Source organism: Trachemys scripta, chromosome 5 (genome assembly GCF_013100865.1).
Source record: "Trachemys scripta elegans isolate TJP31775 chromosome 5, CAS_Tse_1.0, whole genome shotgun sequence".
Lineage (NCBI taxonomy): Eukaryota > Metazoa > Chordata > Testudines > Emydidae > Trachemys > Trachemys scripta.
The window spans coordinates 79,668,292-79,681,126 of NC_048302.1; the positions used below are offsets into that span (position 1 = coordinate 79,668,292).

General features: G+C 38.1%; 1 protein-coding gene across 18 annotated transcripts in view; it reads right to left on the reverse strand.

Annotated features, from left to right (window-relative positions):
* The window catches only part of SORBS2 (sorbin and SH3 domain containing 2), a 122,807-nt gene that overhangs the window by 12,407 nt on the left and 97,565 nt on the right, over positions 1 to 12,835 (reverse strand). For all 18 annotated transcript variants that reach the window (XM_034772096.1, XM_034772095.1, XM_034772093.1 and 15 more), the window contains one exon: positions 11,601 to 11,804. In XM_034772096.1, the coding sequence (XP_034627987.1) occupies positions 11,601 to 11,804 (204 nt within the window). The remainder of the gene's footprint in view (positions 1 to 11,600; positions 11,805 to 12,835) is intronic.

Sequence of the window (12,835 nt, forward strand, 5' to 3'; positions counted from 1 at the left end):
CTGAAATCTGACTTGCTTTCTGAGTGCATGTTTAAGGCAGTGGAGGATGATAAATAAAAGGATATCAGTTTGGCTGGTGCCTATGTAAATTAGCTTTCAAAGCTAATTGTTTCATGGAAATCAAAACTTGTCAAAGGGGATGTGAAGAAAATGGTGAATATCCTCATTGGAAGCCTGGTCCTTTGGATTTTGTGAAGAGTTGTAATTGAAATGTTTGTACATGTACCCGGAGTGAAGAATAGGCTCCTTTTTACAAACTGGAAGAGTGAATAACCAAGATATGCTAAAGAAGCCTTCGACGGGGGCCAAGAAGGGAGAAAAACTCTTTAAGATTCCCTTTGTGGGGTTTCTTCTGATTTCTTCCTTCAGAAAATGAGGTTTTCTCCACCATGGAAGAGTCTCGGGTTTGACTTTCAAGCCTTATGGATATCCACGGATCTGCTGGAAATCTTGCACCAGGCCTGGCTCCCTTAAAGGGGATTCCACAATGTGACAGGTTCACTGCTACATACTGTGGATGTGGAGAATGTTATGCATAATGTTCTCCTTGCCCCCAAACCTGCCCATTGCTTGGGCCACATGCTCCCTGCTCTAACATCCAGGACTAAGAAACATAGTGCTGCTTGGGAAACTGACCTGCCTCACACTGTGTGGGCAAGGGGTGATCAGTTTGTCAAAGGACTTTTCCATGTGTGGGTCAAGAGGGCATATGCTACCTTTAAATACTTACATTCTCTCTGCAAGATATAAGGCTCTAAAAGAATGACAACATTAAAGACTTTAAAATCAAAGAGCTAAAATAAATGTTCTAGTTTTGTATATTTTTATTGAGACTGGCTTAGACTTGATTTGACTTTCCACTATCATCTCCCCAATGCTTTTATAATCACTCAGGGAAGATTTTCAAAGGAACAAAGAATAGATAGGTACAACTCCCACTAAAAGTCACTTAGGAGTTGGAAACCTAAGCCACAGAGGCCTCATCTTCCCTGTGAAAAAAAGGTGTGTCCTTGAGTTTGCTAACACATGCTAACTAATTCAAGGTAAAATCCTAGTGACTACATAAGACAATTTGTAGTTTTCACACAAGTTAAGGCCTATGGGGGAGCCTAATCTTTGAGTCAACCTGCTAACTCATGTGAAAACTACAAACTGCCTTGCCTTCGCTAGGATTTTACCTCAAGTTAGTTATTATGTCATCTAACTTGAGCTAAAACTACACTTTTTTTCCAGTGATGGCGAGGCCTACTGCCCCTTTAAAAATCCTACCTAGAGTTTCTTGTATTTCACTGTCCTTAGTCTCATCTAAGGGTATTGACAAGCTTCTACATACATCTATGAACCAACCTTTTGTCTGACATGAGCAAAGTTATCACAATATCAATCCTATTATTCCCTTTACCTTGTAGGGCTTTCCCATCTTGAACAACTTTCCCTCATCTTGTGTATTTTAGTTTTGTACTCTTTGATGTAATTAGTTGTTAAGAGACTTAAACGCCTGGCTTCTTAATACAGTAGTCATGCAGTGTTCGGCATGATACTCACTGATATAGACAAGTGGAATGGGAATAGGAACTACCCCTTCTTCTGAAATCCAATTCGCAGCCTAGAGATAGGGGGTTTGTGCGAGCCAAATGGATCAGTATAATGGTAAGCATTATACTTTTGACTTACTACGAGTTGCTGGGATGTTAGTTCACCTGCCCATTGCTGTGCTCAATCTTTGCTGCTAGACATAACAGACATTGCCCGCTTCTCAGAGGCCGGAAGTGTTGTCTCCAGATCAGATACAGAGGGCTGATCAAAACTCATCAGTCAATGGGAGTCTTCCCATTGGTTTGGGCCTATGCTGTTGACATTCACAGGGGGAATTGCTCACTGGCCTTCAAAGATAATCTAGAGTATGAAACAGGCAGAGAACAGGAGATGATAGAAAAGGACACTTAAGAGTTGTGGATAGACCTCTTTAAGAAAAAAGAAACTGTCCTCTAGTTCTTATCATTGCTTAATCTACATTGTCTTAAAATGAGACAATAAAATGTCCCTTTCTTGATAATTTGCACTTCTTACCCTTCACCACTTCCAATTAAAAGCAACAAAATAAAATCCAAAGTCAAAATTCATGCCCTGATCTGTATGAACTTTCAGCTTGTTGTATCATTTCAAAGTGTGCGTATTTGTATTTCCTTTCATTTTGGATTAATTTGCCTTGTTAGGATTTATCGATGAATGCTCAAATAATATGAACAATTTGAAGATCCCCTAGAGATAATTTCAAAGAATTTGTGCTAGTCGGTAACATTTCCTGAATTTTATTTATTTATTTTGATTTAGAATAAGTACAAGCACTCATCCATAGGCTCTAAGTGCCCTGTCAGTTATTCAAAATTATATAACCAAAATGCAATACAATTAGTTCACCCCTTCTAGCAAGGTGCAGCACATGCTCAGTTATTACCAACCACATACAATGGCCACTACTACAATCCTCCCACTTCTCTCAAAACCAACAAACGGCCCTTTGAGCATGCCCTCAAAGTAACCAAATCATGGCAATTTTTAGACCAGGGACAGGAGATATTTCAGAGCCCCAGGGTCCTGACGGAGTACACACCAACCTGCAAGTTCCTCTCTATTACAGGAGGGGGATCTTGCTTCCGCATTTCTACTTACTGCAGATACACTAGGTAGTGTATCACAAGGAGAGAGGTGGTTTCTTAGGTGAAAGATCTGAAGCTGTCAACATCTCTTTCTCAGTGGGGGAAAAAATGGAACACCTTAAATCTTGTTTAAAGTCAATCATAGTGTTATGGTGATTTTTCTCTTTTCTGTTTAAACCAAATGTAATGCTCATGAAATTAACATCTCTGGAGTTTGACTCCTTCTATGCTCCCACTAAAGACCTAGAAAGCAAGTGACAATTTCAGACTTCTCTGCTCTGCCCCGCCACAGTGCTTCAACCGTGACCTGGAAATATGTCTTGAGAAGAGAAAGTTACCCATACTCTATATCTGTTCCATTTTTGGCTAATGGGACTGACAACAAGAATGCTACTAATGGGTGATAAGTATGATAGTGGTTATTGTGAAATACACATCTGCCCCTTCGGAATTGGACTGAAACTACAAATTCCTTTAGCATAACATCTGGTAACTTTTCAGTGGCCTAATGACCTAGAGCCTGATTCATCTCCTATTGCAGTGATCAGCAACCACCCATTGAATTCAATGAGAGCTAGGTCAAACCCCTAGTGTGGATTCAGACACATGATCTAGAGATTAAAAGCTCCTACATCCTATACCTGAGCTATCCAGCTAATCCTTCCCTGAACTATCCAGTCCCTTCATGACAGTTTTTCTTACTTGACATTGTTATTTCATCTGAAAAGGCACTACACTGCTTATAACATTTGAGCTAGCTACATGCTTATGCTACGAATATTAGTAACTGAGAAATTATATTTAAAAATGTAAAAAGATCAATCTCAGCATTGTTCCTTCTATTTGTCAAACACACATGGAGACATGCAGTAATTCACAGTCAACAAGTGCAGTTACCTTTAACTTTGGTGAGTTTATCTCCTGTCGGTATGAAAGTTTGGAAAGGAGAGGAGGTGAATGGGGAACAGCAGACTGAGAAGATGTGGAGACAGACTGAGAGGGAGGTGCCTTGGCACAGTGAAATGGAGGACTAGAAGGAAGATGAGAAGGAGAAGCAGAAGGCCCTTGTGTCCCAGAGGAAAGTGGGGCTGGCTTAAACATTTAAGAAAGACAACAAGTAATCATGCTGTACAACCATCAGTGAAGAACATAAAGTGCAGAGAGAGGAGTAATACACCACTAACAAGCAGAGACAGAGAGACCCCTAACTGCTGTAGTCAGGCTGATGTTACATTCATCACAAGTCAGTAAATCTAATGTTCTGAGGAAAAATCACTCAGTCTTATCATATTCTACTTACTTTCTACTACTACCCTGTCTTTAGGCTCATTCATTTGAAAAACACAAATATGGGATGGGAGTAGTGTATCTCTTGTAATTTCATAACTGTATTCTTGGAGGCCCCCTAATATGTCTTAGGCTTGATTTTGCAAGTGAAAGTCGAGGGTGCTTAGCACCTCACCCAAGAGCTCAGTATCTTGAAGGATTGGGCCCTACATGAAGGTCTGTTAAAACTTCAAATGAAACCTGCCTTTAAATACATTATTTATAAGGGGCACTGTTGAGTTAAATTACGTCCAAATTTTAAATGTTATCAAAAGAAACTTTTGCAAAACCTAATACTTTATGTTTTTCAGAAATTACAATTAAAGCAGTTGTTCTTAGTTAAACATTCCCTCAAATATCCCTCTTGTTGAAACAGAGAGAAATCATTCTCGGTTACATGGTACCCTTATTTTCTCCAGTTTTGCTTTCTCTGCTAGATAGCTGCCATCACAATCATTCTGACCTGAAAGGCAGAATCTGTGACTTTCTTCATTGGCTCACTAGTGCTACCCTTTGAATTATTTGACTGAGTGGAAGCTCTCAAACACTGCAGAAATAAGACCCTGAACAAGACACTGCCTATAAAACAGAGCTCAGACTGAATCAACTGATTTTCATTTTCCATGTCAAAAGAAATGCAAGGAAGTGATAAAAGAGGACACACTGACAAAATTGATTTTTTTAAAAAAAAATCTTTCAATTTTAATAATGTAAGTGTTATTAATATCTTAAGTAAATGAATGTGTTTGTTAACAGCTATAATTTTTATACTGGCAGTGTCCCTTGAAATAACCACAGCATAGTTTGTTCTCAAGGTTACACTGTAATTTTTAAGCCATGAGAACAAGTTATGAGTGCTGCAAAGTGTTACAATTTATCAGGGATCACCTATTACCCATATATCTGTTTTATAGATTGGTTTGAACCAGTTTAATTGCTTGAACTGTCTGACTGTTGAAACAAATTTTATATATATATATAAAAAAAGTTACTAAAACTTTGCCTAGAAACATTAGAATTATATCTATATCTATATATATCTATATCATGTGTTAATTAATTCCGAGCCATCTTGTGGCATTTAGACATTGGCATGCATTGGGGCACTACAGAGTTGTGCTGGTCCAGGGGGAACTGTGGGAGGGATCATGCCTTAGAAAGCGTGTGTTTCATGGCCAAACTTAATCTGGCCCCTAGTTATTAGTCACATTCTTGTGACATGAACAGACTATAATTAGTTAGATGGCCAAATGACACATCTGAGAGGTGAATTGCTGAATCTCTGCAGGCAATTCCTCCTCACACTTTCAGGAGTGCGTGGATAGCCCTGCTTTTGGGAGCTCCCATTCTGTCAGATAATTCAAAGAATAGCACTAATGGGCCTGTGAAGAAAGCTGTGCATTCGGTCTTTCAGGTCAGAACTATTGTGATGGCAGCAGAGAAGGGAAGTCTGGAAAATAAGGGCACCATGTAACCTCGAATGGTATTTCTTTCGGTTTCAGCAAGAGAGAGATTTGAGATGGGAGTGCCATTTTCTCTATCCTTAAGAATATCATATATAATTTATTTAATAGAATACAACCCTAATTATAATACTGTATGTATATGTATAGATACACAAAAATATATTAGAAAAGACTAGACTTAATTATACTGGGAGTGAACTGTATGAATGTAGAAGCTAAATCTTAAGAAATTAAAATACCTCTTTATTGATACTTGATGAACTGTATCCTTCATAAGGTATCATAGGCTCGCTTTTAATTGCTATTGGAGATTTTATTCGGTCATGTTTCAGTGTCTCCTCTATATACAGTCTTGGCATTTGTTCTGTTACATCGGGTGCACATCTGTAGAAATGTGAATCTTGACATTTTGGCTGACCCTCTTGGATTATTGACAGGCGCTCCTCACAGATTTCCTCTTCCTGTTCATCAACTGCCGCTAGCATTCTGGGTAGGGAGCCACATTTAGAAGGCTCAGAGACAGCAAAAGCAGTGCTCATGGTTCCATGTGCTTTTGTAGTATCTGATAAGCTTCTGGTTTCTTTAACAGTTGGAGATCCAATAATCTCTTTCAGATCTTTGTATTTTCTTTCATTCATTTTGATACCATTTGTTATAGGCGTATGTGCTGTGTCCTGAAATTGGATTGTTGGAGGAAGTGATACAAAAGTACATGCAGGGAAGGGCTGAAGAAGAGATTCAGAAGACCTGAGAGAGGTCTTTGGTGATGTAAATGGAATAAAATTACCATCCTTAACTTGGCAAGTGATATTAGCAGGGGGCATTGGTATAGACTGGGATGCTGTTAATGCCAAAGAGTTGAGTTCCTCTAGATCACAATGAAAGCTGTCAGGAAAAGGTGGAGGAGTTGGGGCAGACATGCTTGATGGTGGAAAACCAACAGTCATTGACAACCATTCATTGCTGACAGCCTGGAGATTCCCTTTATTAGAATCTGACCAAGGAGAGGAATGATATCTGGGAGGTGGGGATGATGTTTTGGAAGCCAACTTTAGAAATAAGGAAAAGCATAGGAATTAAAAATAAATAAACAAACAAACAAAACTGACATTGGACTAAGATATGAGTAGCTTAAGCAAAAAAAGTTATGTGCCATCTTCTGGATTATAGGATATCATTTCAGTGAGCACAAATGTCTGAAATCATTACTACATGAATCAGAATAGCTGAAAAGATATTTGAAAAGTGAAGCTGTATCAGGTTCTGGCCTAGGGCTTAAATGTCAAACATCAAGTCAGATCTGAATCACGGAGTATGAAGGGAGCCTAAATTTGATCTGCTAGGATTATGTTATTTACTGCTGTATGCTAGTGAGCCTATCTCAAGTTGTTATATAGTGCACTCAAGATGGCTGTGATTTCCCCAAACCATTATTTTCAGAATAGTCATACTGTTAAAAGCACCTTGCTCACTGGGTGCCATTAAACACTAATACAAACAGAACAAACCAAATAATCTCTAATTTTCCTAATGTTAAATGTTTGCTGTACCTTCTTGTGGTGATCTTAAAGAAACATCTTAAATACATTGCATACTTTTATTAAGGCATCAATAGCTACATAATGCATTTTTTATTTAAAATTTATGTAATTGTGAACAAATAAAATTACATTTTTAGTTAAGGTACATACACTTAAATCTATCAGAATGTAGACAGTAAACAATCCTTTTTAAGATGGTGACAGCACAGTACAGAGCAATATATTTTGAGTAGCATTACATAATATTGATTGAAGTATCCTTCTGGTAAAAGAAAAGTCCTTTTGTAAGAATGATAGACTGGTGAGTCATACGTACACTGCGTCTGTAGATATCCATTGCTTCAGTAAATACTGAAAATGTATTTTTTGTTACTAATAATCCTCAAAATTAAACTGGCATGAAAAAAATATTTTAATTTCCTTGTTAGAATAATCTAAAACAATTCTAGACTGCACATCTCTTTAGTTATCTGGCTACTTTAGATTTTAAATACTACTGTAAGAAAAGAAAATAAGGCTTTATTACTTATACAGAGTTTGAACGGGAGAGTCATAGACTGGGGAGAAGAGAGCAAATTACTTACCTCCTACTGAAGTTTTCTCAAGGTAGATGGCTTTATTTTTGAGAAGTTAGACAATTCTTTGGTATAGGATTTCCTGATATCAAGTCCTCTTGCAAAATGTAATAGTTTTGAGTTTCTTTGTTTTTGACAATGAACAGATCCCACATAATGCAAAGATTATTGAATTATCTCCCCCCCCCCCCCCCCCCGCAACAACTGGAAGAGCCTCTAGAGGCAGAAAATGATATAATGGGTTACATGTTGAATAGGAGGAGGAAGAATAAGTAGAATCCTGAAGTGAAGCCACTGATCATGCTAAACCCTAGTACTCAGTTGGGAACGCTCAAGTTTACTAAAGCTTCTCCAGCTATTGTAAGAAAAGAAGACTTAAGACAGTTTTTCCACACACGTAGCCTCTTCTGAATATATAGAAGAATTAATGGATGAGAAGTTGGCTTGAGAGATTTCAGTACAGTATTTTTTTTCCATTTGTGTCAGTGCAGCAACTGCTGCAGAAATTCCCTCTATCACATAAAAGACCCTTGAGTTTTTTCTTAGAAAACAGATACTCACTGACATGCATGTGTGTAGACATCTGTTTTAGACTCTGTGGGCCTGATTCTTCACTTCGTTACAGTTTTATAGAGAGGTAACTGACAGAATATACCTGTGTCCACATCCTACACACTATTGTAATAATCGTTGTACAAAGTAAGGTATCATTTGAAAACTCACAATTTGCTCGTCAATATTGTCCTGATAAAATATGTGTGGTAACATTGTATGTGAAGTTATAAAATTCTACTGCATGGTGTTATTAACACACGTCCAAACAGAGGTTGGCAAACACGTCTGTCTCAAACAAAGAAATGTGTGCTCTCCTTCATTTGCATTTAAGCAGTAAGCAGAGTCATCAAGCAGGAATAGGGAGATAAAGGAAGCTCAAACAGGTGAGAAAAAAGTAGCAGGAAAACGTTCCATATAAACTTTTTGTCTCCTGGTACCCAGTTGGAAATGTTTTTCAAAAGGAGGACTAAAAATCTAAAAAGGAAGGGCAAACACCCCAAGGTACTTCACCTCTCTCTACTTGCCCATTGATTCTCTACACCTGACACACCAAAGGAAGACTTCATTGGATTCTGGGAAAAGGGGTCCTGACCTAGAGGGTTTGGTCAGTAAGACTGCTGAAAGCATATGGTGAGAAACTTTGCTTGAATCTGATATAGTTTGTTAAGTTATGCACCAATAGCATTTTGACTTTATTTTCTTGTAACCATTTCTGATTTTTGTGCCTCATTACTTGTACTCATTTAAATTCTCTCTTTGTAGTTAATAAACTTGTTTTATTGTTTTATCTAATCCAATGTGTTTAAATTGAAGTGCCTGGGAAATGGGGTGGCAAATTGTGTGCATATTATTTCTATTAAGGAAGTAATGGACTTTATATGAACTTGTATTATCCAGTTGATGGCTGGGCAGTACAGGACATACATTGCTAGGGGAAAATCTAAGACTGGGAGTCTGTTGGGGTAACCCTGCAGTATAACCAAGGCTAGTAAGAGCCAAGGGGTGGCTGGCTGGCTGCCTGCAGCATACACACAGATGTAGTTGGGAGTGACCTGCATGCTAGAGGCTGTTTGTGAGCAGTGCAGGCTAGAGGCTACAGCAGAAAAGTATTGTAAAAGGTAGCGTAGGTTAGAGGGCAGGGTGACACAGTGCTCATTAGTCTGGACTGCACCCTGGTATGTCACAGTAACTACATTGATATCACCATAAAACTGGTCTAACAGAGTGGAGAATAAGGCCCAGTGGTCCTTATTGTTATATCAGAAACATCAAGTGCTTCTTTCCTGAAACTTAGCCATTTTTAATTCTCCATATGCTCGGAGTTTTTGTCAAACCTGCCCATTGCTAACTGTCTTGTCAAACTCCTATGAAGTCATTAGGGGAAAGAACATGTGGCATCTCTAGGTGCCCTCTCCCTTCCTGGTCAAGGAAAGATGCTTTATCGGAGCAGTCTCAGGGGAAGATCTTCAGCTGGTGCAAATTGCCATAGTTCACTGGCACTTATGGAGCTATGACATTTACATCAGCTGAGGATCTGCCCACTTCTATGTTTAGTTTTCTATCACAACAAAGATAGTTTGAACTATCCAGCAACTAATATGAAGAAATATAGATCAGGGACAGACATTCTGTTTTCTTCTTCAAGCTCCAAGAGATCACGACCCTTTAATACATCCTCCAAACTCCTTCTGATTCCAATCTCTTCCCCAAGAGTTGGTCTTTTCAACTTCAAAGTGAGGAAAGATGTAAAATATTTAAATATCAAAGAATTATTGGGTGATTTTAACTTAAACGTGAGTCTCTCATGAACTTATGCTTTGAAACCACAGCCCAGATCTAAATGGAATGATGAGAACCTTAGCAATGAGTTATGTGATAAAGAGTTGGAAGTAGGGGGATTTGAAGATGGCTAACGACTATAAAAGTTAAATTGTTACCTCCTCCAACCCAAAACTTATTGGGTGGGAAAAAAATAGCAGCTGGCATCCCTGTTGACACACATTTGAAGATCAAGAACCATCTCCTGATCAAGAAAAACTCACATTTGATGCTATTAGTGTTTATACATAGGCTCAAAATTCAAAGGTCAGGCTTGTCCATCAGGGACACATTTGGGTAGCAGTTGGAAATCTTTAAGGAAAGTTGGGAAGCTTCTCCTATTCTAACATTGTAACTTAGCACTAATATATGAATAACTGTCAAAATATAGATGAAAAGGAGCAAGGTAATATATTACTGACATCATGAAACAAAAATACACCAATAACTGAACAAAGAGAGCTTACAAACTACACACACAAAAAGAACATACTCTAAAGAGACAAACAAGTAAGGAAAATGAACATTTGAAGGGTTTTTTCCCTCCTTGATGTTCAAAAGTTTTAGACTGATAACTCTCATTAACAGTAATTGAAGCCATGTACAAAAATCTTCATGCTTCTATTGCCATTAAAGAGACTGTGTGCAAATCTTTGTGAGAAGGTAGTAATATTTCCGCAACTGAGTAATTGATCGAAGTCTGCTCATCATCAAAAAAGAACAGAACTTTCAATGGAAACCAACTTTTCTCCCATCAGCCAACATAATTTGTGATGGTTCCATAGATTGGGATGGAAGGGGGGTTCAAACACTTCTGAAAGGTTTGAGAGTGTTCATGACTAGGTGTAAGAAGCTGTAAAGAAGCTTAGTTTAAGGTTATAGCTATAAAGATCTGAACCTGAACTGTATTGCAACGTGATGACATTTGCATCGTTATAGCTTAACACAAGTGCTATCATGTTATAAAATCACCCCAAAGAGCCTGCACTATGACAAAAGTCCATCTCTGGAGGGTGGGTGGCAAAAAGGTCATTGGCTGACTCCTCCTCCTTGCACCCAAGGATGGACAGGGAGAGCACAGGGTTATTTTTGGCCAGCTATGTCCTCATGCAAACAGCCCTCTCATGGGTTCTCTTTTAGGGGACTGGAAGATCTTCTGGGCGGTGTCATTAAAAAAGATGTTCAGATTGCAACATAACAGTCCACTGAACATAACCCACAATGCTCAAATCTGTTCCAAGTTGCCAAACATGTTTTGTTCTGATGGGATTGATTTGCTGCCCAAACTCTGCCTGGCCATTCTCTAGATAATGTAATGGTTAATGATTAGACTTGTGGAGTTTGGGATCGATCCATGAAGGATATTTAAAACATGTCCTAGGTTTTACACTTTGAATTTTATAGACTTAGTGTAAACCAGCAAGAGGCTTAAATGCCATAGTGTATGCTAAAAAATGTAAAAAATTAAGTTGAACAATGAAAATTTGGCAATGCAACTCTATCTTCAGAAAAAGACTGAGAATTAAATATGATTTCTGTGGTGGGATGCATGAATTTTTAAAAAAATGTATATTAAACTGTTTATTTGTTATTTTACCAAAGATGTACAAGATTGTATTAACACACTCTAGGCATGATGGAAAAACAAATCGTCCTTACCTTAGTTGAACTTAAATGGTGTATTCTATCACTAGAATAGCTTTGGGGTATTGGAGGATCAGGGTAGTCACCAGCACCTTTTGATGCATTCTTTTTGATGACTTCTACATAGGAAACAGGGAAGATGCCTTGTCTGTTGGTTCCTGGTATTTTACCTTCATACCAGTTTTGATCAACTCGCTTAAGAAGAATTACTCTGTCTCCCTGTAATGCATTATCAAAATTAATTATCAGTGGACAAGTGATAAAAATATAAACTATTCAGAAAATAAAGTTATCTCAACATATCACAATATTTTTTCATGGGGGTCCTTTGTGGCCCTGGTCAGAGCCTTCAGAATCTCCCCCACTTTCCCATTAACTTCACAAAATGCTATCGTTCCAGCAAGAGAGGGCCTGTGTTGGTCTATGAATGCCATTCCTATACCAGATACTAAACAACAATTGAGGTGCACTTTGCTCTGGTCAGTGGGCGTCTGAGTTCTGAATTCAAGCTCAGAACTTAGATGCCTATATGGCAGTACACTATTGTTCAATTAGACCACTGACCTGGCCCCTTCCTGCAGTCAGTAATAGTGACTGTTGTATTAATTTAAATGTTTTGCTTGTCACATTGTTTGGTTTTGTATTTTTCTTGAAAATCCAGTAAAGATTAAGAAAAAGGCCATACTAAAGTACTTTTCTCCTTATTAAAATTTTATGGACTCCTGTTTGTTTTATATAACATACATTTTATCATGTCTCCTGCAGGACAACTTTTTTTCAATGCCCACCCTTCCATCTCAAAGTCCTCTTAGTTTTATGTGATTTTGTTTCTGTTGTTGATTTGTGAGTACCATAAAAGCATCTCTAGTTGAACAAACAAGAACAAACAAGTGCCAGCCACTCTTTCATCAAAACCAGGCTATGAAGATAGCAACTCCTGTGAATATAAAATCCAGGAGTTATAAACATGAATGTTTACAATGTTTATAACCAGAAGTTCACATTATAATGCTCATGTTTAATATTCACATTAAGAAAATTAATCCTTCACTTCAGTCTTCCTGATTTTAGGGCATATTAAACATAGTATGGGCATGATTCAGCAAGACTGAAGTAAATGGAAAGACTCCCAGCACCTTCAATGGGTGCTGGATCAGTCCCTGAATCACCATCCATAAGATCATGTTCTGGGCTCAGTCATGTCAGATGAAAAATAGATCAGTGTATTCCTTCCTACCAGACCATCTGGC